This window comes from Amblyraja radiata, chromosome 32 (genome assembly GCF_010909765.2).
Source record: "Amblyraja radiata isolate CabotCenter1 chromosome 32, sAmbRad1.1.pri, whole genome shotgun sequence".
NCBI classification, from domain to species: Eukaryota; Metazoa; Chordata; class Chondrichthyes; order Rajiformes; family Rajidae; genus Amblyraja; species Amblyraja radiata.
In genome coordinates, this window is record NC_045987.1 from 17,542,432 (window position 1) to 17,565,910 (window position 23,479).

The following is a 23,479-nucleotide window of genomic DNA, read 5'->3' on the forward strand; positions in this document are numbered from 1 at the left end:
TCAACCTGACCATTGTGGACTCCACATTTCCTTGATCATCATTGCTTTTTGCATATCTTTCAGTCATTTGTCTTATGCACCTTCCACATATCTTGGTTCCCGTTCCCGACTCTGTTTGAAAAAGGGTCTCGACCCGAATTGTCATCTATTCCTTTTCTCCAGAGATGCTGCCTGACCCGCAGTTACTCCATGATTAGCTGCGTCTCCAGCTTTTTGTGTCTATCGTCAACTATCGTCAGAATTAACTCAGTGTCCGTCGACTGGTACTTCCCATCCGCATTTATCTGAAGGCTTTGTAGACACAGCTAATCATGGAGTTCATTCTAACATACTCCTCAAACACTTTGTCGGGCAGGGTATAATTCCCCTGACCTGTTCTTGTAGAGTGTAGACACAGTATTAATGTCGGTAGTCAAGTGGCAGCAGATGGTGCAGGAGGCGGAAGAGAAGCCAATGTGTCATTTAAGCATTGCTGGTATTTTATTTTGCAATAAGTATGGCAACATTTCAAGCAATCTGTGCTAATACCTTTCAAGTATTCTGCAATTACACCTGACCCCTGAAATATCATGGCCCAAATCGCTTTATTGTTCACTAAAATGCTGTTGTCACACCCAATTAAGACAGAACCAATTGTCAATTTTCAAAGGAATGGGAAGGAGGGAAAAGGTACAAAGACAGACTTGCAGCTAAATATTTATTCAAAAGTTGATTGAAAATAACTTTTAAAAGGTTTGAATGCCTTCACACAAGCCTAAAACAATCAAATTACATTTGCATGCAACATTATTTAATATTTTACCAGGACAACTGCAAATGGTCGAGAAATGGACATTCAAAAGCAAGAGCAAATAATAGCTGCAGAACCTATATATCTATGGCTCTAAACAAAGATACTTGGGAAGAGGCCGTGACAGGCAAGGAAGCTTCCACATTATCTGACCCAATGAACAATGCTAGACTAAATTCTGGGGATGGACACAATTCGTTTCTGGTGCCATAAATATAGTACAGTCACATTTGCACATACATTTAACTGCAGGTTAAATTGTGTACATCTAGTATGCCGTGAATACTGAGACTTGTAATTTACACCAGCTCCCTGACCTATGTGCGCAAACTCACTGCGGCTTTAGCTCATCGCCAATGCAGGCAGTGACTACCTCATTCGCGGGAATTGCCCCCCTCGAAGCTTAAGACATATCTGCCTCAATAAATACACAGTAGCTAACTCAACAAGTGAAATACATTTTGGATGAAAGCATTTGAACAAGTCAATAGTGCATACCGGAACAGTATCTCTGACTCACTTACGGGAGGGAGGGTTGGCACCAACATCCCAGGTAAATGATTTAGGCAAGGAAACAGAGGCCTGATCAAGAAAGGACATGGAATGTAATAATGGGATCCGTGACGACCCAACGATTATCCCGCTCTGTACATTAAAACATAAAATTGTTACGTACTGCAATCTAATGGACAGCTTGCTGCTGTTATTTTAATGAATGCGATGGCATTTAATCATGGTTAATAATTGTGAATGGCAGCCATAGATTCCAGCCTAGTGCCTTAACTTGCGTGTTCGAACGTATCCAACGTTATATGTTGGAACTTAGGTACACTACAGGAAGACAATGGAACTCACAAAGTAAAACAGCCTGAGTGAGGGTGGGAGAGAGGGAGGGAGCACCTGGGTAGTAGAAATGACAGCAGTTAAACAGCTCACAGAGCGTCTGCCCTTTTCCTATTAGTTACAAGCAAGAGATCCCACCTCGGGCTCCAAATCCATCGGCTGGGATCTCCTGCCTATACAGCCCAGCAAGAGACTATCTCATAGCCCAAGTGACTGCATCTTGCTGATCAATGAAGAATTCCTAATGTCCCATGAAAATTCCTTTAGTGTAAAACTCTTGCACAATCTGAACCATTGGACCTCAGCATAAACATCACTGACGCAAACACTCCACGAAGAGATCAGTGAAAGGATAACTTTTTTTTTTAGTGCTTTCCACTCGCTTTGAGCAAAGGAGCGGAGATTTCATCCCACGTGGATATGAGCAGATCCCGTGATTTCTCTGTTAGGTCTGGCACATCATCTGTTGTCAGCCCACGAGTCTCCATGGGAGGAAGAATCTGAACTGTGCACTTGCCTGCAAATGGAGAAACAAATGGATAACTGTGGCTCTGGGCAAGGAGATATTCCCCAGCTCTCTGCACTGCTTGGAGTAAAGCTTATCTTCCTCATTCACCACTCAAAAGCCCGTTCAATCCTTACTTAACTGCAAAGGTTGCATAATCTTTTCCACGTTCAGAGCCCGTTTGCCAAACCCTACAACGTTCCATTGGGGCGAGAATTTTACTCCCGAGGGTAGTGGAGCAGCCCATTGCCCCTTTCTCAACTCCAGTACAATTAGTCTGAAAGGCCCAATCCAAAACATTGCCTAACCATGGCCTCCAGAGACATTGCCTAATCTGCTGAGTTACTCCAGCATTTTATTTTATTTGCCCTTTGCTCCTTGAAAAAGCTGGTTAATTATTCTTATTCCAATTGTTCTGCATGCAACACCCAACAATATTTTCTTTTCCCTTAAGAATTTATGTAATAATCTTTTCAGAAATTGTGGAATTGGCATTCATTTTAAGTTCAGGCAGTACCTTACAGGCCGTAATAATTAGACATTAGCTGGAAATAACCCCGTGTAAAATGTTAGCATCAAATAGTTGGCGTTATTCATGGAAGCAGACAGACCAAAAGAGATAAGAGGATAATCATGGAGAGAATTGGAAGATGGTTATAAGGAGCTGAATTGGTGATTTGAGAGGAAATTTTGAGGGTTCACTAAATTTATTCAAGCCATAACGCAGATGAAGAAACATTGTGCTGAACAAAAGGTTTGGCGAGCACGATTTTTATGGGCGAAGTCCATGCAAAGATACAGTCTGCACTCCAAGACAGATCAGCTAACAGGCTTAGGGTCATTAGAAGGAACAAACGTTTGACCACGAGAGCAGGTATAGAACCCAAAGGCATTTGTGCTTGTAGGTCAATCAGCTTCAAGAAAATATCCCTTAATGTATAGGGAGTGGGCTAGAAAGTGGGTGACTGATGGTTGGCATGGATACTGGATTCAGTGGGCCGAAGAGCCTATTTCCATTATATACTCCGAAAAAATTGAATCATCCTGTTTCTCAAGTATGTCAGAGCTCCTGCACAATACATACCAGAGGTAAACCTTTTCTCTGCCCTGTTGTAGAAGTCATTGTAAGAGGAGAAGACCACTGGAATAATTGGAACCTGAAACATAACAGTACATTCATGTGAAATAGAAACACACACCAACATGATAGTTGTACACTGCCAGAAATTAAAAAAGAGGGATTAGCATTTCAGACCATCAGGTCGTAGCAAGTGGGAAAAGGCAATTGCTGTTAGCAAAACTGATGGCATTTAAGCCACTCCTAGATGGAACCCAATTAAGCCGTCATGACACGGCTCAGATTGGGAAGGGCTCTGCAAAATCAATGTGATGTTCAGTCTCATCCCATCTACCTTTAGGAAACACTGCTTTGTTTCTTCTTTTCAGGCAATCCCTTGGGTTCATGGATTATCCACCTCAGCACTAAATTATGGATTTTGTATAGGTTTCAAAACATTGGCTGGCACTATTTTGGTCTGAGTATAAATGATAAATATACAATAAACAGTACAATAAATGTTGTGTTGTTGCGTGTCATGTGCCTGTAAAGCCGTAGCAAGTGAGAACTTTATTTTGTTCCCAGTGCATATGATTAAACACTCTTGTTTGGTCTACTCCATTCTGGATGGCTTTGATCAACAGGAAAGTTCTCTGCAGGACCCAGTTACCTCCCAGTGCCATCGTGGAGATTTGCTCTGTGTCTTTTTCCTGGCACTCCCTCCTCAATTCTGGGTGTGCAAGAGCTTGGGCTTCTGATGGATAGGTTGAAACAGCATCCCCCCCACTCCCCTCGTCAGAAATTTCATCTGCTCTACAACTCTCACACATTGCACCGCCATCTGCACACTTCTCTACATTCAGTGAATAACATCTTCAAAATGAGGACTCATTTTACCTGTGCCTGCACGGCTAAGTGGAAAGCTCCTCGCTTAAATGGCAGCATGTTCCCATCGTGGTTCCTGGTCCCTTCGGGAAACACCCACAACCTAATCTGGAAGGATATCACAGCCTCAGTGCACCGTCAACCTCAGCATTGACAGTATAACTCTCAATTTCAATTTACAACCAAACATGCATGCAAAACAATAGCTCTTACAATGACAGAAGAAGTTAAGTTCCCCAGCAGGTGTAATGCAGAAACTGTATCCACAATCAGACCTTTACGATACATACAAACACATTTTGCTCAATGCAATTCAAAGCTTCACCATATTAAAAACAAAACAAGTGCTTGGAGCAATTTTAATATATATCGCTCTTTTCAGAAGCAGGAAAATGGCCTCAACACAATTTTCAGAGGGCCAATTAGCCTCCGAGACAAATGAGAAAAAAGGCAGGATTAAAAAGGTAGAACTTTAAGCAGAAAGGCTAATTAAAAAAGAGTGTTGCTATTTATTTGCTTATACGGTGGTCTTTAAGCAGTGAGCAGTGACTGCAAGACACATTAGCTTAACAGAATGTAGCTGAAGACAGTTGCTTAGCTGATTCCTTTCTTGTTTGGAGACTTAAAGCAGTTGGGTTTCTCGGTTTTGCTTTTGAATATTGCAGAGGAAGATAATCAAATAGTAGCTGAGTGGTGATGCTGAGCAACACGCTGAGCAGGTGGGAGTGGGGTAAAGAAAGAAGCTAAAGTAAGGAGGAAGTTGTGCAAGAAACTGCTGGCAATGAAATATTGGGAAACCAAGATAATTTGTTAGTCATAGCAGCATTTCATATCAGTACTTATCTCTTCTGACACCTAAAGGCGATTTGGTCCTTCAAGTCTATAGCACTACTCCAAGTTATCGCCGTTACCTGTCCTTTCACACGTACACCAACTCAGATTCAACTGCCAACTATCTACACTAGGGATAACTTACAGTCACCCCTCGTGTAAATGCTGCCTGACCCGCTGAGTTACTCCAGTATCGTGTGTCTATCTCCGGTATAAACCAGCATCTGCAGTTCCTTTCTACACGATGTACACCACAGACATCAGCAGACCCAGCGACTACCCCTGCGGCAGTCCAACAACTAGCCCTCCACAACTACCCTCCGACTCCTTCCTCCAATCAAATTTTGAATTCACTGGCAAGCTCAGCTTGGATTCCATGAATCTAATCAGGCCAGCCTACCATGCGGGATCTTGTCAAAGGCCCTGTTGCAATCCAAAGAGTCCACTGTCCTGCCCTGCCCTGCTCTCAAGCCACTCGGTGACTTCTTTTTAAAAAACTGGACTGTTGATGCAGAGAACAGTTAAATCTCACAGCAACCAAGGAATTTGAACAAATAATTAAATAAATCCAGTTTTAAAGGATACAAGGTGCAAAAGAAAATACAAGGGGAAGGTTGAGCGAATTGATGATGTAATATGTTGCAATAGTTCTTACATCACCCGCACCCTTCAATGAAATTCCCTTCCAATGAGTTTCAATGAGGGGGCAGGTGAGAGAAGAAAACCAATGTGCTTGGTCTTAGTCATGAGGATGAAGTCCACCTTGAGCCATCTTGTGAGGAATGTATTATACTTTACAGAATGCACTGAAATTGCATGGGGTGGTCAGAATAACTTTGAGATCATTCACATGTTTAATGCAATAATCCCTATCATTCTGTGGTAATTGAGATATCTAATCTTTTGCTGCAATCGCTCAAGCAGGTCATTGAAACAAAGATTGAAACAAAGCCTGAAAACTAATGTCCAGGTTCAGGAACAGCTTCTTCCCTACAGCCATCAGACCATGAAGCAGTACAACATCCAAATTAGCTGGGAACTACTTAGATGCGTGTGAATGCACTTAACTTTTCTTCCTATATATCGTTCACAGAGTACTAGGTTTACATATTCTGTTGTGCTGCTGCAAGTAAGAATTTCATTGTTCTGTTTGGGACATATGACAATAAACACTCTTGACTTGTCTTGAGATATTATTTTGCCCTACATATTGATCCTTGAATATTGCCAACTGTGCAAATCTTTATTTGAAGCACAGACATGTTTAATGTGTTTCACAGGTTCTTAATGTCAAGTGAGGCAAATGGATACAGAGACATGATGGTCTTGTAACATGTACTCACATTCTCTTTCAGCATGGTCTGAGCAGCTTCTGTCATCACACTCTTTGCATCACTTTTTTTCTGGCGGTTGATGAAGACGATGCCAGCAAGCCAGCAAGCCAACCCCACCGTGCCAGTGTACATCAGTTCCTTCTTTGCAATTGCCACACAGCGATCAGGAAGGATTTCCATCATCCCTTGCAAAACAAGAGTTATCATAATGGCCCTTGCATCAGGAGACTGAAGGTCACGGTGACATTTTATTGTCCAGCAAAATCAAATAAACATTAATTGCACAAATTGCAACAGGAAAGTACTCAGCAATCCCATCAAGAGGGGAGAAAGAGGGTGGATCAAAGGAAAAGATGTAAAAGCTCCACAGGCAGCAAATAGATTTGCCTCAAGTCACGGTGCAAAATAAATGTTGTCAGCAGACTACAAATTCACCATCGTTTCATTGCTATGACTGTAGTCCTCAATAGGATGGTTTTTACACAAGGATGAATGCATAGCCATCATCCTCAACATATCACAACATCACACGTAGTCTCCCTTTCACTTTTACTGGCTGAAAGAGTTCATTTTTCACTAGCAATCTCAGCATTGTTCGCCAATTTATTAGTCCTCAAAATCACTAGCAGATCGATACTCTTACACAAATTTGTAAAAACTGGAAACGAAAGTGGCCAAAGCAGGTGACCGGCAGCCTTAAAAAACATTCCCCCACTGGTGGCAAGAAAGATAAAAGAGAATCCAGGCACATAAAGAATACGGAGATAATTAGGAAGAGTAGATTCCCTTAATGACCTGCCTGATCTGCTATGTGTGGAGTCACAGGAGATGGGCAAACTCTTGTCTATTTTTTTGTTAGTAAATTTACAGATGACACGAAAATTAGCGACATTGCTGAAGGATATCAATGCTTATAACATGATCTAATCAGAACACAACTGAATTGGCAAGTGCACTTTTGAACATCTTTGGCCACGACTTGCATAGTAAATGGTAGAGCTCTGAAGAGTGTTGTGGAACAGAGAGATCTTGGAGCACAGTTCGCTCAAAGTGGCGAGTCAGGTGGACAATGGTGAATAAGGCGTTTACCGCACTTGCCTTAGTGCCAATGTTGGGACATCATGAAGCAGCTGTACAAGTTGTTGGCGAAACCAGACTTGCAGTATGAAGCAGTTCTGTTTGCCCAGCTACAGGAAGGATGTTATTAAGTTGTAAAGGGTGCAGAAGAGATTCACCAGAATGTTACCTGCTTGTCGGCTCGAATGAAAGGGAGAGGCGAAATAGGCTGGGATTTTTTTTCTTTGGAGTTTGGGGGCTGAAGGGTAATCTTATAAAGATGATCGAGAGGGCATGGATAAAATGAAGACTCCGTTTTTTTCCCCCAGGGTAGGCAACTCCAAAACTAGAGGGCATAAACTTAAGGTGAGAGATTCAAGAGAAACCTCAGGGGCATTGTTTTCACTTGGGGGTAGTCTTTATCTGGAATGTGCTCCCAGAGGAAGCTGCAGAATCTGATACAATTATGACAAAGACATGTGGACAGATACAAATAGGATAGGTAAGGTAATGACCAAATGGCAGTAGCCCAGAATGTCAACTTAGTCAGTATGGACAAGGTGGGCTCAAAGGCCTTTTTTTGCAGGCTGCACAGCTCTATGACTTTAACTGGGGAAAGTGGGATGCATTTTGGGAAGTTAATCGAGGGCAGGATAAATACAAGACCCTGCGGAGCAGTATAGAGCAAAGACACAGTATAGAGCAAAGACACCTTGGGGTACAACTACATAGTTTTCGGAAAGTAGTCAAACAGGTGGTGAAGGCAGTGTTTGGCAAGCTTGGCCTTGTCAAGTCACAGCATTGAGTGCAGGACTTATGCTATAGTTATACAAGAAACTAATGAAGCCTTACTTGGAGTATTATGTGCAGTTCTGGTCACCATTGTGTAGTTTTACTTATGAAGCCATTGGAAAAACATCATATAATTTATGAGAATATTTTCAGAACTCAGGGTCAATGTCATAGGGAGATATTCGTCAGGCTAGCACTTTATTCCTTGGAGCTTAAGGGAGACTTTATAAAGGTGCATAAAATCAAGAGGGGCATAGATAACTGAATGCCTACAGTCTTTTTCTGAGGTAAGGGGAATCAACAACTAGATGGCATAGGTTTAACGCGAAAGGAGAAAGATTTAAAAGTGACCTGGGGAGCAACTTATTAATACATGTGGGTATATGGAACAGGCTACCTGAGAAAGAAGTGCATTACAATAATAGCATTTAAGACATTTGGGTAGGTACATGGATGGGAGAGGTTTATAGGATTATGGGTCAAATAGGACTAGCTTAGATTGGCATCTTGACTGGCATGACCAATTGGGCCAAAGGACGACATGAGGTGCGACCGCATACGGGCGGAGCACCAAGACAAATTCCTTCTATGTGAATACTTGGCCAATAAACTTATTCATTCATTCGTAAAATCAGTGGCATAAAGTAAATGGTCACAGTTCTATTCCCAGGGTAGGTAGTCTAAAACTAGAGGGCATAGATCTAAGAAGAGAGGAGAAAGATTTAAAGCATATCTGAAGGGCAAGTTTTCACACAGACCATGGCGTGTATATGGAATGAGGTGTCAAAAAAAAAATCTCTAGTGGTGGGTAGAATCATAATGTACAAAAATCATTTGGACAGCATATATAGATGGCAAAAGTGGAAAGATATGGGCCAGACACAGGCAAATTGGACCATCTTAGATGAGCACTTTGGCTGACTATGATGTAACCCCTCTGGATCTCCCTCTAACTAGACAGTTTCATTCTATTGAATAAACGTCTTCTGTTTTTGTACTTTTATATGTGGCTCTTCATCAAAAGATGTTCTGTGAAGACTGGTACAATATCACACTCGTCCCTTATTCACAAGGTGATGACGACAAGGTGGGATTCAGAGAGGAACCTGCTGAGGCGTTGCTCCCACATTTCTAGTATATTTGCTTTCTAGGCAATAGACATTTCTGGCCTGAGGAATGATGGAAGTAGCATTTGCAGTAAAATTTGAAGTTTTACTCCCAATATCACTCATGAAGCAGCTGGCCATTTTGGCTCGTATGGCAAGTATAATCTTTTGAAGAACAAACCAATTAGCCACCCCCCACCCAAAAGATATTGGAATTTCATTTAAGAGGAGAAATCCAGAAGCACTCTGAATGCTTCACAGCAAAAATGAATGATTCGGGAGTTATACTGATAGGCTGGCCCAAGGAGGAATCCTTTCATTATTAGCCAGCAGGTTGATCTCTGGTGGTAGATCTATAGAGGAGTGTCACCCAGACAGTACAATTTGCTCAACTGAACTGTGCTTGAAATGTATCCAGTGTTCTCTCAAATAACCTATCCGTTGGCAGGTTTAGATTCAAATGTGGGGCCGTCCAAACCTGAAGATCTGCCAGCGCAGGAGTGTATGCTATGAAAGCCAAATCGATCAAGGGAGTGATGATAGGAAGTTGTGCAGTAACCAACTCACAGCTCCCCCCCCTCGTGTGACAGGTAGGCCCGACTATATTGTACAACAAGTATTACAGTTCATTAAAATGAGTCTTCTCAAATGGGACTAGCTTAGATTGGCATCTTGACTGGCATGGCCAATTGGGCCAAAGGGCGACATGAGGTGTGACTGCATACGGGCAGAGCACCAAGGCAAATTCCTTGTATGTGAATACTTGGCCAATAAACTTATTCATTCATTTGTAAAATCAGTGGCATAGATAAAGTAAATGGTCACAGTTCTATTCCCACTCTACCTGTTCCACAGCACCCACTGTCCACACGAGACTGTAAATAACAAGACTCTACAAAGGAGAAAGGCAACACACTGGCAGCCCATCCTTACCCATTAAGTCCAGAGAGCTCTGGTGATTGGAGATGATGACATATGGACCCTTGATATTCAGATTCTCCAACCCTTTCACTTCAATCTTAATTCCGTACAAATTCTTGACGTGCTGCAACGCGCTACGGACTATCCTGGAGCGGAACAAAACCATGGAATGCATGAGATAGTTAGAGTCACTCTGCATACAATCAAATTTGGATGGGTGGGGAAAGAAGCCGAGCACATTTGTCATGCTTAAACAGTTCATAGCTCAACAGAAGACATATCTTTTCACAAGCAACAGGAATTTGTCATGGTAATGAACACCATGAATAGTGATTTGTACACAAAACAATTATTTTGACGAGATGTAATCAGTCAGAGACATACAGTACGGAAACAGGCCCGATGGCCCATTGTGATCCACCAAGAGAGGGAATAGGCAGAGAGTTCAGGAATCCCTGTGGTCATTCCCTTGCAGAACAGGTACCCTTTTGGATACTGTTCAGGGGGATGACCGTTCAGGGGAGAACAGTAGCAGCCAGGTCTGTGGCACCAGGGCTCGCTCAGATGCACAGGATGAAGTCGGGTAGAGTGATAATGTAAGTAGACTTGGTAGTTAGGGGGTACACAAAAATGCTGGAGAAACTCAGCGGGTGCAGCAGCATCTATGGAGCGAAGGAGATAGGTAACGGTTCGGGCCGAAACCCTTCTTCAGACTAGTTAGGGGGACAGGCAGGAGATTCTGTGGCAGTAAAAGGAACTCCAGAATAGTCTGTTCACTCTCTGGTACCAGGGTCTGGGCTGCAGAATATTCTCAAGGGGGAGGGAGAGCATCCAGAAGTCGTTGCGCACTTTAGCCCAAATGACATCGGTGGGAGAAAGGATGAGATCCTGCGGAGTAAATATAGGGAGTTAGGTGTTAGTTCAGTGTGTTTACTTCAATGCAAGGAGTATTGTAGGTACATTTGATGAACTTAAATCCTGGATCAGTGCTTGGAATTATGATGTGGCCATTAGAGAAACTTGGTTGTGAGAGGGACACGAATGGCAGCTCAACGCGTCTGCGTTTCGATGTTGCAGATGAGATGTGGGGGTAGGGGGTGGGTAAAAGAGATGGAGGAAGTGCTTTGCTAATCAGGGAGAATTTCACGGTGTAACTGAGAGAGGACATACTGGAGCGTACGTCTACTGAGGTATTGTGGTTTGGACACAAAAAATAAGACAGAAGCAATTACTCTAATGGGATGATATTATAGGCCACCCAATAGCCAGAGGAAGATAGAGCATCAGACATGTAGATCGATTACGGATCGGATGCAAGAACCACGGGTTGCTGTAACGAGTGAGTTTAACTTCCCCAATATTGATTGGGACTCACGCAAGGCAAGAGGATTAGACGGGGCAGAAATTGTTAGGTGTATCCAATGAGATTTCCTTAAACAGTAGATAGACATAAACAGTAGGGTGAAGATAGGGAGAGTATTATTGATAGGAGACTCTAGTTAAGGGGACAGACAGAAGATTCTGCGGAGGTAAAAAGGACTCCAGAATAGTCTGTTGCCAAGGTCTGGGATGTCTCGTAATGGCTGCAGAACATTCTTAAGGGGGAGGGAGAGCAGCCAGAAGTCATTGCGCACATCACCCCAAATGACATGGGTAGGAAAAAGGATCTGGTCCTGTGGAGTAAATACAGGGAGTTAAGCAAAAGGTTAAAATGCAGGATCTCAAGGGTGGGAATATCTGGATTACTTCTGATGCCTTGTACTAATAAGGGTAGCAACAGGAGAATAAGACAGATGAATGTGTGGCTAAGGAGTTGGTGCAGGGGACAGGGTTTGAGATTTTTGGAACATTGGGATCTCTTCTGAGGCAGAGGTGACCTGCACAAGAGGGACGGGTTGCACTTGAATTGGAGGGGCACCAACATTCTTGCAGGGGCGTCTGCTAGTGCTACTCGGGAAAGTTTAAACTAGAATGGCAGGTGGGTGGGAATCAGAGTAGCAGGTCAGCAAACGAAAGGGCTGATGAGAAAGTGGTTAGGACATGCAAGTTTCAAAGGAATGTCAGACAGGGAGAGGTTCATGAATATGGAGATAATGAAGGGCTGAAGTGTGTTTACTTCAATGCAAGTAGTATTGTAGGTAAATTTGATAAACTTAGATCCTGGATCAGTGCTTGGAATTATGATGTTTTGACAGTTACAGAAACTTGGTTGTGAGAGGGACGACTGGCAGCTCAACGTGCCTGGATTTCGATGTTTCAGCGAGATGCGGGGGGGGTAAAAAGGATGGAGTTGCTTTACTAATCAGGGAGAACATCACTCAGAGGACATACTGGAGTGTACATCTACTGAGGCATTGTGGTTTGAGCACAAGAAAGAAGCAATTAGTCTAATGTCAAAGCTGCCGCAGCCAGACATAAAAACTGCTTTTTTTCCCCCCACAGTAGCTCCACTCAATAACCAAAAGTCTGTAGCCTCCTGGTATTTTATTTAATTCACATTTAATCAATAACATTTTATTATTAATGTTTTATGTGTCATTCCTAACTGTCACTGTATGTCATGTTGTCACTTGCGGGCGGAGCACCAAGGCAAATTCCTGAACGTGAACAGTTGGCCAATAAACTTATTCATTCATTCATTAAACAGAAGATAAAGTGCTGGAGTAACTCGGCAGGTTAGGCAGCATCTCCGGAGAACAGGGATAGGTGACATTTTGGGTCAGGACCCTTCTTCAGACTTAAAACAGTATTTGGATAGGCCGACTTGAGGAGAGACCATACTGGATCTTGTATTGGAAAACTAGCCTAGCCAGGTGACTGGTTTTGAGGTGAAAGAAAAAAATGGAAATAGTAATTACAGCTCCACAAATGTTAAGATTGTTTTGAATATGGACAAGTCTAGATATTGGGGGAAGGTACTTAATTGGGGCAAGGAAGATTACAATGTCATTAGATGGGAGTTAACGAGGGTAGATTGGGAGCAGTTGTTATTGGGCAAGTGCACACATAACACGTAACAGTCAAAGTCCAGTATCCGCATGTTCTAGTAAGGGGAAGGGACAGCAAGGCAAGGAAGCATGTGTTAGGTTTAAAGTGACATCAGACATGGAGTATACAGCGAGTAGGAAAGCATGCAGGCGATTAGAAGGGCCAAAGGGGGCCTTGAAATGTCATTGGCAGGTCGGATTAAGGAAAATCTCCAGGCTTTTAATACCCCTGTTAAAAATAAGAGTGACCAGGGAGAAGATAGGACTGCTGAAAAATAAAGCAGGCAATGGAGTCAGAGGATGTAGGTGAGGTACTGAACGAGTATTTTACATCTGTATTCTCCAAGAAGGGCTTGTTGTGGAGAATCATAAATATGCTAGGGGAGTTTTAGATGGAGGTGGTGCTGAGGCTCACGAGGAACATTAAGGTGCATAAATGCCTAGGTCCTGATAGGATTTATCCTAGGTTATTGTGCAAGGCAAAAGAAGAGATTGCAAGGGCCACGACGAGGATCTTTGTTTCATCTCTAGGCACAGGTAAGGTCCCAGAGGACTGGAGAGCGGCCAAGGATGTTCCTTTGTTTGAGAAATGAAGTAAATAAAGTGGTGTCACAGGTGGATGGAGTGGTCAAGGAAGCTTTCTGAATATTGGCCTTCATCAGCCAAGGCATTGAGCATAGAAGTTGGGATGTTATGTTATAGTTTTACAACACATTGGTGAGGTCGCATTTGGAATATTGCATTCTGTTTAGGTCACCCTGCTATATGAAGGATGTTGCTAAGCTAGAAAGAGTGCAATGAAGATTTACGAGAATGTTACCAAGAACTTGAGGGACCAAGGTATAGGGAGAGATTGGGCAGGTTAAGACATTATTCCTTGGAGCGCAGGACAATCGGAGGTGATCTTATAGGAATGGAGAATATGAAGGGAATAGATAGGATAAATTAACAGTCTTTTACCTAGAACTGGAGAATTAAAAACTGGAGGACTTGTTCAAGGTAAGATTAGAAAGATTTAAGGGGAACTTTTTCCACAGAGGGTGAAGAACATATGGAACCAGCTGCCAGAAGAGGTAGTTGTGGCAGGTACAATAACAACATTTAAAAGACATTTGGACAGGGTCATGGACTGGAAAGGTTTAGAGGGATATAGCTCAAATGCAAGCAGAAGGACCAGTGTAGATGGGGCATCTTGGTCAGCATCGTTAAGTTGGGCCAAAGGGCTTGTTTCCATGCTGTATGACTAACCTCTGTCCCGAGCCTCCTCCATCCCCAGATGAGGCCACACTAAATTGGAACAAAAGCATCTCATATTCTGCCTGGGTTTACAACCCAAAAGGTATGAACATTTGAATTCTCCAATTTCAAGTAACAATGTCCATCTTGCCACAGTTTTCCCCACCTGGTGCACACATCCTCCCATCATTCCCCAACACCATTCACCCTGCTCCATCCGCCTCCTTCATATGGTCATCTCCCCTGTGTCCCACAGTTCCCTTTATCTCCTCTCTTTTCCCTCCCCCTGTCCACTTCCATTCATCTCCCACCCTCCTGCCTTACGTTTCACTGCTCCTCTTTCCTTCTCCAGCACCCTTTTGTCTCCTTTTCACTTCTAGCCTTTGTTACTTGCTCCACTGTAGGGGCACTTACATCCACTCATCTGCCAACCAAACCCCCTTAGCTGAATCCAGCTGCCACTTGCCAGACTTTGTCCCACCCCTGCCTCTTTTCCAGCTTTCAAACCCTTACTCAAATCAGCCTGAATTATCCCGACAGGAATTAGCTTTTTGCTCAAGATTCCAGCATCTGCAGTCTCGTGTGTTTCCAAAAAAAGTGTTTTGTTCTGAATCCCACAAGTAGCCGTCCAGTAGCACTATTCACAATGCACACAGATGCTACAAGACAGATCATCTTTTGTGTTCAAACTGACAAGCACAACAATGCCAAATAAATGCAATATCAATGAAGAATCGCAACACTTTGCATGTATTCAAAGGACTGTCTCAATCTTATCTGCAGTTGGCACTTTCGAGAGCAACATAGAACACAGCCCCTTGCCAAGTGACGAAACATGTCTTTAAAAGTGCTTGCTTCTAAAATATTGTAATTAAAAACAATTGCAATGCAAACATCTTGCAAAAATAATTTAATTCCTACTTTACCACCAGAACAGAGTTGACATTAAGCATAATCTCCTTACATTTTTCAGTTACAATCATTGCTAAGATGGAAATTATCACAATCATTCTTTACCGTCATTTCTATAGCTGAAATATGATGAAAATGAAAGGAAGTGACAAAACTTATTTACAAATCAATGTGATAATTAGGGACAGTCATCATGGCTTTGTCAATAAAGAGAATGCTGGGTGAACTCAGCAGGACAGGCAGCATTTGTGGAACATAAGATATAGGGGCAGGATCAGGCCATTCAGCCCATTGGGAGTCTACTCCACCATTCAAACATGGCTGATTTATTTTTCCTTCTCAACTCCATTCTCCTGGCTTCTCCCCTTAACCTTTGATGCCCATACATCTCGGGTCTCGATCCAAAACGTCACCTATTCCTTTTCTCCAGGTGCTGCCTGACCCATTGAGTTACTCCAGCTTGTTATGTCTATCTTCGGTTTAAACCAGTATCTGCAGTTCCTTCCAACAGAATAATTAAGAACCTATCAACTTCTGCTTTAAAAACTCCCGATATCTTGGCCTCCACAGCTGTCTGTGGCAATTAATTCCACAGATTCACCACTCTCTGGCTAAAGAATTTCCTCTTAATTCTAAAGGTACGCCCTTATAATTCTAAGACAGTGCCTTCTAGTTCTACTCTCCCACTAGTGGAAACATGCGTGTACAGGCCCAGAACCTTCAACCGCTCCTCTTTGTAAACTGAAACATCCCCAGGATCATTCTTGTAAACATCCTCTGGACCCTCGGCACATCCTTGCTCAGATATGGGGCCCAAAACTACTCACAATATTCAAAATGTGTCCTTATCTTATAAAGCCTCAGCATGACATCCTCGTTTTTATATTGTGGTCCCCTCAAGATGAATGCTCGAATTGCTTTGGCCTTCCTTATCACTGACTCAACCTGCACATTAACCCTTTGGGAATCCTACATCAGCACTCCCAAAAACCTTTGCACCTCAGATTTTGGAATCCTCTCCCTATTTATCAATTAGCCAATGCCGTTATTCCTTAGACCAAAGTGCATGACCGTACACTTGGCTACGCTATAAACCATTTGCCACTTCTTTGCCCACTCTCCGAGCCTGTTCAATTCCTTATGCAGATTTCCTGCTTCCTCAACACTACCTGCCCTCCACCTATCTTTGTATCATCTGCAAACTTGACCACAAATCCATCATCCAGATCAGGGAATGGCATGATCTGAATAAATAATCTATCTAAAAACGTATCCATTCCACCCACAGATACTGTTTGACCAGCCAAATTCATCCAGCAGTGCTTTTACTCAAGATCCCACAATTTGCAGTTCCTAGTCTCTTGAGTCCGTGGCACTAACACAAATGATTTTTAAGGTGGTGAAAGAAGGCATCTGATGAGGCCCGGGCTGTGGTTGTATACATGGATTTAAATAAGGCATTTGATCAAGTCTCTCAGTGTAAGCTAAGGCAGAAGATTAAGATGCAGGGAAATGACTGCGACTTGGTATTTTGGGTTCACAACTGCCTTATCCATTAAAGATAGTAGTGGAAAGGTGTTGAGTTGGTTGGAGGTCTGTGACCAGTGGAGATCGGCAGAAAACGGTGCTGGGACTGCTGGCGTACGTGATACCAACGATTTGGCCATAAATGCTGATGGATTTGATGCAAGTTTGCACTCGACATTAAAATTGCAGGCAATAAGGTAGGCTGCCAAAGGATACAGCAGGACGTAGATCAGTTATGGATATGGGCTGAGAAATGGCAGATGAGAGTATAATCTGAGCAAGTGTGAGAAGTTGCACTTTGGGAGGTCGAATACAAAGGGTAGGTATACAGTTAATGTCAAGACCCTTAACGGCATTGTTGTACAAAAGGATCTTGGGTTCAAGGCCATATCTTCATGCAAGTGGCAGCACTGGGAGATAGGCATCGAGTACAAGAGTCAGGATGTCAAGTTGCAGCATTATAAAACTTTTTTTTATTTTAAGCTGCAACATTACCACATTTGGAGTATCTAGTGCAGTTCCAGTCACCCCATTAGAGGAAGGATGCAGTGGCTTTGTAGAAGGTGCAAAAGGGGTGTTTCAGGTTACTGTCTGGATTAGAGGGTATTAGCTATAAGGAGAGGTTGGACAAACTTGGAGAGTTTTCTCTGGAGCATCGGAAGTTGCCTTAAAAACCTGCCTTAAATTATAGACAATCAAATATGAGTAAAACACTACACCACACTCCACCCTTCATCGGATATTCATTAATGCAAATGTACTTTCTAGATTATAAATCTAAACAAAAAGTATTCTTTGCCCATCCTTCTTTGCCATTGTCAAAGAAAACGTAAGATAAACCTTCACATCACAGCCAAAAGAATGGCACAATACTGTCCCTGTGCCTCACTAGATTCATAATTATTGCTCACCCTTCGCATAACCATTTCTGAATGTGGATTCAAATCTAACCGTCAGAAATCTGAAGCAGGCTGCTTAAGAAGGGGTTCAGCCCGAAACATCGCCTATTTCCTTCGCTCCATAGATGCTGCTGCACCCGCTGAGTTTCCCCAGCAATTTTGTGTACCTTCGATATTCCAGCATCTGCAGTTCCTTTTTGAATGCTTAAAATACTCAGCAGGTCAGTCATATCAGTTGGGAGCAGATCAGAGTTAGTTTCAAGTCAATGCTGCTTCATTGTTTTTCTCCACACAGGTGGTGCCTGGCTTCACTAACTTTATTTTCTGTCATTCTATTCACTCCCAGATGATTCTATTAACATTTCTGATCACCATCCTCCAGTACATCACCGAAGTTATTATGCATACCTATTTGCCCTAAAGACATTAACAATCCAACATGACCCGATTAAACATACCCATCCAATTACTGTCTCTAATTTGCTTTGCTCAATTCACCTCCTTGGAGATATACTAGTTGCTTTCCCACACAAAGAAACACACCCTCCATCAGACCAGTCTCTCCTCCTACTACCCCCACCCCACATAGCTCACCCAAGGTCCACCTTCCTCCATCCAATTATCCACCCCCTGCCTTCGTTGTTATCCCCCCCCCCCCATTCTCAACCCCCTCCACCTATCCTTACCCATTCATTCTCCTCCACATCCCCATCATTTGCACCCCAGTTGTTTCATCTCAATGCTCATACCTGCCCCCCCCCTCTCCAATTGCTCCATCCCCCCATTCTCCCTCCCGAGACGCCCCATGCCATCTCACTCCCCCGTCGACAGATGTGCATCCCAATTGCTTCATCCCATCACTCCTAGTCACCCCACACCCCCCCCCCCCCCCCCCCCCCGGACGACATGCCTGCGCCCCAATTGCTCCATCCCCTCACACCGTCTCCCTCCCTCCAGCCCGGCTAGTTCCCCCGTCGCCCCCTCGCCCTCTCCCTCATGGCAAAGGGCCCCACCTCATGTTGTCCACATCGCGGCCCCTCCACAGGCAGAGGGGGATGACGGGCACGGCCAGCGCCATGATCCACGAATAGTAGAAGGCCATCTTGCAGTAGTAGCGGAAGTTGACGCTCAGCAGCCAGAGGGGGAGCAGCAGCAGCGGGACGGCCAGTAGTAGCCAGAGCGGGGCCATGCTCGGGGCCTGCGCCTCCGCCGGGTGGGGGGAACTACTCCTTCCGCCCTGCGGCCCCGACTCCACTCGCCTCCTACACACCTCCCAGCCGCTGCGCTGTGCTGTGCTGTGCGGCGCTGCGTGTTCAGCTGCCCGCGGTCACCGTCTACACCAAAGAACCGCTATAAGATCTTTGGTCTACACTGGCGCTGCTTCCTCCAGCGTCGCCTCAGCGGCCGATCATAGCGAAGGGGCGGGGTCATCTCCGCCCACGTGACCCAAGCGCCGCTGCCCCGCCCAAAGATCTGCCCCGCCTGTCCATCACAGGACGGGGCGGGGCCCGTCGTCAATCAAGTGCTCCTCAGTGGGAAGAGGCGGAGCTTCTCACGATCCACCTGTCCATCACTGGGGCGGGGGGAGGAGGGGCGTAGGCACCAACCAGTCACGTGATCCATCACGTGACCGTCAGTGCCCCATGGACTTTGCTCCAGTGAGGGGGCGGGGCTCCTCGCACCCACGTGATGACAGCGCCACCGCCGTTGCTACTCCTGTCGATCACAGCGAAGGAGGGCGGGGCTTATCTCAACCACGTGATGATGCTCCACACACCAGGAACTGCAGGTTCATACTCAAAAAGACACAAAGTGCTGGAGTAACCCAACAGGTCAGGCAGCATCTCTGGAGAACATGGATAGGTGATATTTACGGTTGAGACCCTCCTGCACACTGGTTGTGGTGTCTGCTGGAGAAAGGTGGAGTGCAAACATTAATGTCTATTAATTACAGACATTAATATACATATTCAGGGCTGCCAACATTGGGTGAGAGTTGAGATTGAGAAATCTGGACTCACCCAACGACAATGCCTACGACAAGCTACCACCTAGTTAACGTCAAGCTACGTCGATCAGCGACACAATTCCTTGCGTATTGGGAAGTCCACCTACAGCAACTTACGACCTCTGTCAACGACAACTGAAGACGTCAGATTCTGTGATCAGCATGAGAGAGTGAGAATTGCGTGAAATGCGTGAGTCTCACGCTCAATGCCGAGAGTTGGCAGGGCTGCATATTACAGATCCTAATCCATGTGTAATAGGTGGATACAGATGAGAGCTTGTTTTCTACAGTGCCCTCCATAATGTTGGGGACCCATCATTTATTTATTTGCCCCTGTAATCCACAATTTGAGATTTGTAATAGAACAAATCACATGTGGTTCAAGTGCACATTGTCAGGTGTTATTAAAGGCCATTTTTATACATTTTGGTTTCACCATGTAAAAATTACAGCAGTGTTTATACATAGTCCCCCATCTCAGGACACCATAATGTTAGGAACACATGGCTTCACAGGTGTGTGTAATTGCTCAGGTGTGTTTAAATGCTTCCTTAATGCAGGTATAAGAGAGCTCTCAGTACCTAGTCTTTCCTCCAGTCTTTCCATCACCTTCGGAAACTTTTATTATTGTTTATCAACATGAGGCCCAAAGTTGTGCCAATGAAAGTCAAAGAAGCCATTATGAGACTGAGAAACAAGAATAAAACTTAGAGACACCAGCCAAACCTTAGGCTTATCAAAATCAACTGTTTGGAACATCATTAAGAAGAAAGAGACCAATGAGCTTACTAATCGCAAAGGGACTACCATGCCAAGGAAGACCTCCATAGCTGATGACAGAAGAATTCTCTATATAATTAAGAAAAATCCTCTAACACCCGTCTGACAGATCAGAAACACTCTTCAGTAATCAGGTGTGGATTTGTCAGTGACCATTGTCCGCAAAAGACTTCATGAATAGAAATACAGAGGCTACACTGCACAATGTAAACCACTGGCTAGCCACAAAAATAGGATGGTCGGGTTACAGTTTGCCAAGAAGTACTTAAAAGATCAACCACAGTTCTGAAAAAAGGTCTTGTGGACAGATGAGATGAAGATTAGCATATCAGAGTGATGGCAAGAGCAAAGTATGGAGGAGAGAAGGAACTGCCCAAGTTGCAAAGCATATCACCTCATCTGTGAAACACAGTGGTGGGTTATGGCCTGGGCTCAGGTACTGAAGGTACTGGCTCACTTATCATCATTGATGATACAATGAAGATAGTAGCATGATGGTAGTAGCATAATGAATTCTGAAGTGTGTAGACACATCCTATCTGCTCAATGCCTCAAAACCCATTGGCCGGCGATTCATTCTACAGCAAGACAATAATCCCAAACATACTGCTAAAGCAACAAATGAGTTTTTCAAGCTAAAAAATTGTCAATTCTTGAGTGGCCAAGCCAATCACCCGATCTGAACCCAATTGAGTATGCCTTTTATATGCTGAAGAGAAAACTGAAGGGTACTAGCCCCCAAAACAAGCATAAGCTAAATATGGCTGCAATACAGGCCTGGCAGAGCATCACCAAAGAAGCCACCCAGCAACTGGTGATGTCCTTGAATCGCAGACTTCATGTGGTCATTGCATGCAAAGGATATGTAACAAAATACTAAACATGACTACTTTCATTTACATGACATTGCTGTGTCCCACACATTATGGTGCCCTGAAGTGGGGGGACTATGTATAAACACTGCCTTAATTTCTACATGGTGAAACCAAAATGTATAAAAGTGGCCTTTATTAAAATCTGACAACGTGCACTTTAACCACATGAGATTTTTTTTCTATTACAAATCTCAAATTGTGGAGTACAGAGGCAAATAAATTAATGATGGATCTTTGTCCCGAACATTATGGAGGGCACTGTAGCTCTATGGTTTGATAAAGGCCAAAGATGAAAAGAAGAAGTGAGATAATAGATACACCTTCGAGCCTGCACCGCCATTCAATATGTTCATGGCTGATCATCCAACTCAGTATCCCGTACCTGCCTTCTCTCCATACCCCCTGACCCTTTAGCCACAAGGGCCACATCTAACTCCCTCTTAAATATAGCAATGATATAATGATATAAGTGCGAATTGCAAAGCCAGAGGAAGGAATGGGGGGAGGGGAGAATTGGATGCCAGTCTAGGTGGGGCACAGATAAATGGGGAGGGGGGTATTGAAAAGGGGGCGAGGGATAAAAGAGGATGTTTGGGCAGGTTAGTCAGCAAGTTGGAAAATTCAATGTTCATACCGTTGGGTTGTCAGTCTCTCAAACAGAATATGATGTGCTGTTCTTCCAGTTTGCATCTAGCCTGGAGGAATGTCACACAGATTGGCAATGGAAAGGTTAAAATGGGAATGGGATAAGGAGTTAAAATATTTAGCAACCGGGAGTTCCAGTAAATCCTGACAGACTGTGTGCAAGTGTTTGGCGAAATAGTTTGCCCCTGGCCTGAAGAAAATGAGAGGAGTCAGAAGAGGTTGTCAAGGGTGAGGACAACTTTTGCCAGGCGGTGGCGAGTGTTAGTAGAGGGAAACTGATGGAGGGCCATGAGACCTTCCTGGTGGGGATTGGAGGTGTAAAGAGGCTGAATGTCTATGGTAAAGATCAGGCAATTGAGGATAGACACAAAAAGCTGGAGTAACTCAGCAAGACAGGAAGCATCTCTGGAGAGAAGGAATGGGTGACGTTTCGGGTCGAGACCCTTCTTCAGACTGATTAGGGATAAGGGAAACGAGAGATATACACGATGGGAGATAAAGAACAATGAATAAAAGATATGCAAAAAAGTAACGATGATAAAGGAAACAAGGCCATTGTTTGCTGTTTGTAGGGTAATTGAGGCCCATAGTTTAGTTTAGAGATACAGTGATCCCCGCTCATTAATACTATCCTATACCCACTAGGGACAATTTTTTTTTACATTTACATTTACCAAGCCAATTAACCTACATACCTGGACGTCTTTGGATTGTGGGAGGAAACCAAAGATCTCAGAGAAAACCCACGCAGGTCACGGGGAGAACGTACAATCTCCGTTCAGACAGCACCCGTAGTCAGGATCAAACCCGGGCCTGGCGCTGCGTTCGCTGTAAGGCGGCAACTCTACCGTTGCTTGTGAGGTATCCCGGACAAGCGGGAATATGATGGAATCAAGTTATTAAGAAAGGAGTTCTGTGCGGCAAGAGCAGGCAGAGACGACGGATCTACCAGTCCTGTTTGTGGACTTTGGGAAGGAGATAGGAAAGGGCAGTGTGGATTCGGGGAACTACAAGGTTGGATGCTGTGGAGGAGAGGGGTAGGTGTGAGGAGGTATCCGAGAGCTGACGCCTGGCCTCAGCATGGTAGAGGTCAGTCTGCCAGAGTAGAACAATAATGTTGGGTTTGTTGCTGAGTGAGCTGAGGGTTGTATGCTCAGAGGTGAGATTGGACTCTTTGTGTTTGGCATGGCAATCTGTCAAACATAGCGAAGGGGGTGGTATCTCTCATTAGTGGTTACATTGTCAAAGTGCTTGATGCTCAGCTCCATCTGTGCACTTAACTGAATCCATGTCCACCATCGATCATCCATTCACTCTATTTCCATGTTATCCCGCTTTCTCATCCACTCCCTACACATCACGGGAAATGTACAGAAACTAAGTAAGCTATAAACGCACACATCTTTGGGATGTGGGAGGAAACCCATGCAGTCACAGAGAGAATGAGCAAACTCCACACAGATAGCATTGGAGGTCGGGATCGAACCCAG

General features: G+C 44.0%; 1 protein-coding gene across 1 annotated transcript; it reads right to left on the bottom strand.

Annotated features, from left to right (window-relative positions):
- Positions 1-456: 456 nt before the first annotated feature.
- LOC116990936 (1-acyl-sn-glycerol-3-phosphate acyltransferase alpha-like) lies at positions 457-19,021 on the bottom strand. Its single transcript, XM_033049106.1, has 6 exons — positions 18,695-19,021; positions 10,133-10,266; positions 6,255-6,430; positions 4,093-4,188; positions 3,223-3,295; positions 457-2,150 (listed from the first exon to the last, which is right to left on the bottom strand). Exons 1-6 carry the CDS (start codon positions 18,868-18,870, stop codon positions 1,999-2,001), a joined length of 807 nt encoding a protein of 268 aa, XP_032904997.1. The 5' UTR covers positions 18,871-19,021; the 3' UTR covers positions 457-1,998.
- Between the last annotated feature and the right edge of the window lie 4,458 nt (positions 19,022-23,479).

Coding starts and splice junctions, on each gene's coding strand:
- LOC116990936 (XM_033049106.1), bottom strand. CDS start 18,870: ATGGCCCCGCTCTGGCTACTACTGGCCGTCCCGCTGCTGCTGCTCCCC. Junction 10,267..18,694: donor CGCGATGTGGACAACATGAG/GTGGGGCCCTTT, acceptor GTTCCGCTCCAG/GATAGTCCGTAGCGCGTTGC. Junction 2,151..3,222: donor AGAGAAAAGGTTTACCTCTG/GTATGTATTGTG, acceptor CTCCATTTGCAG/GCAAGTGCACAGTTCAGATT.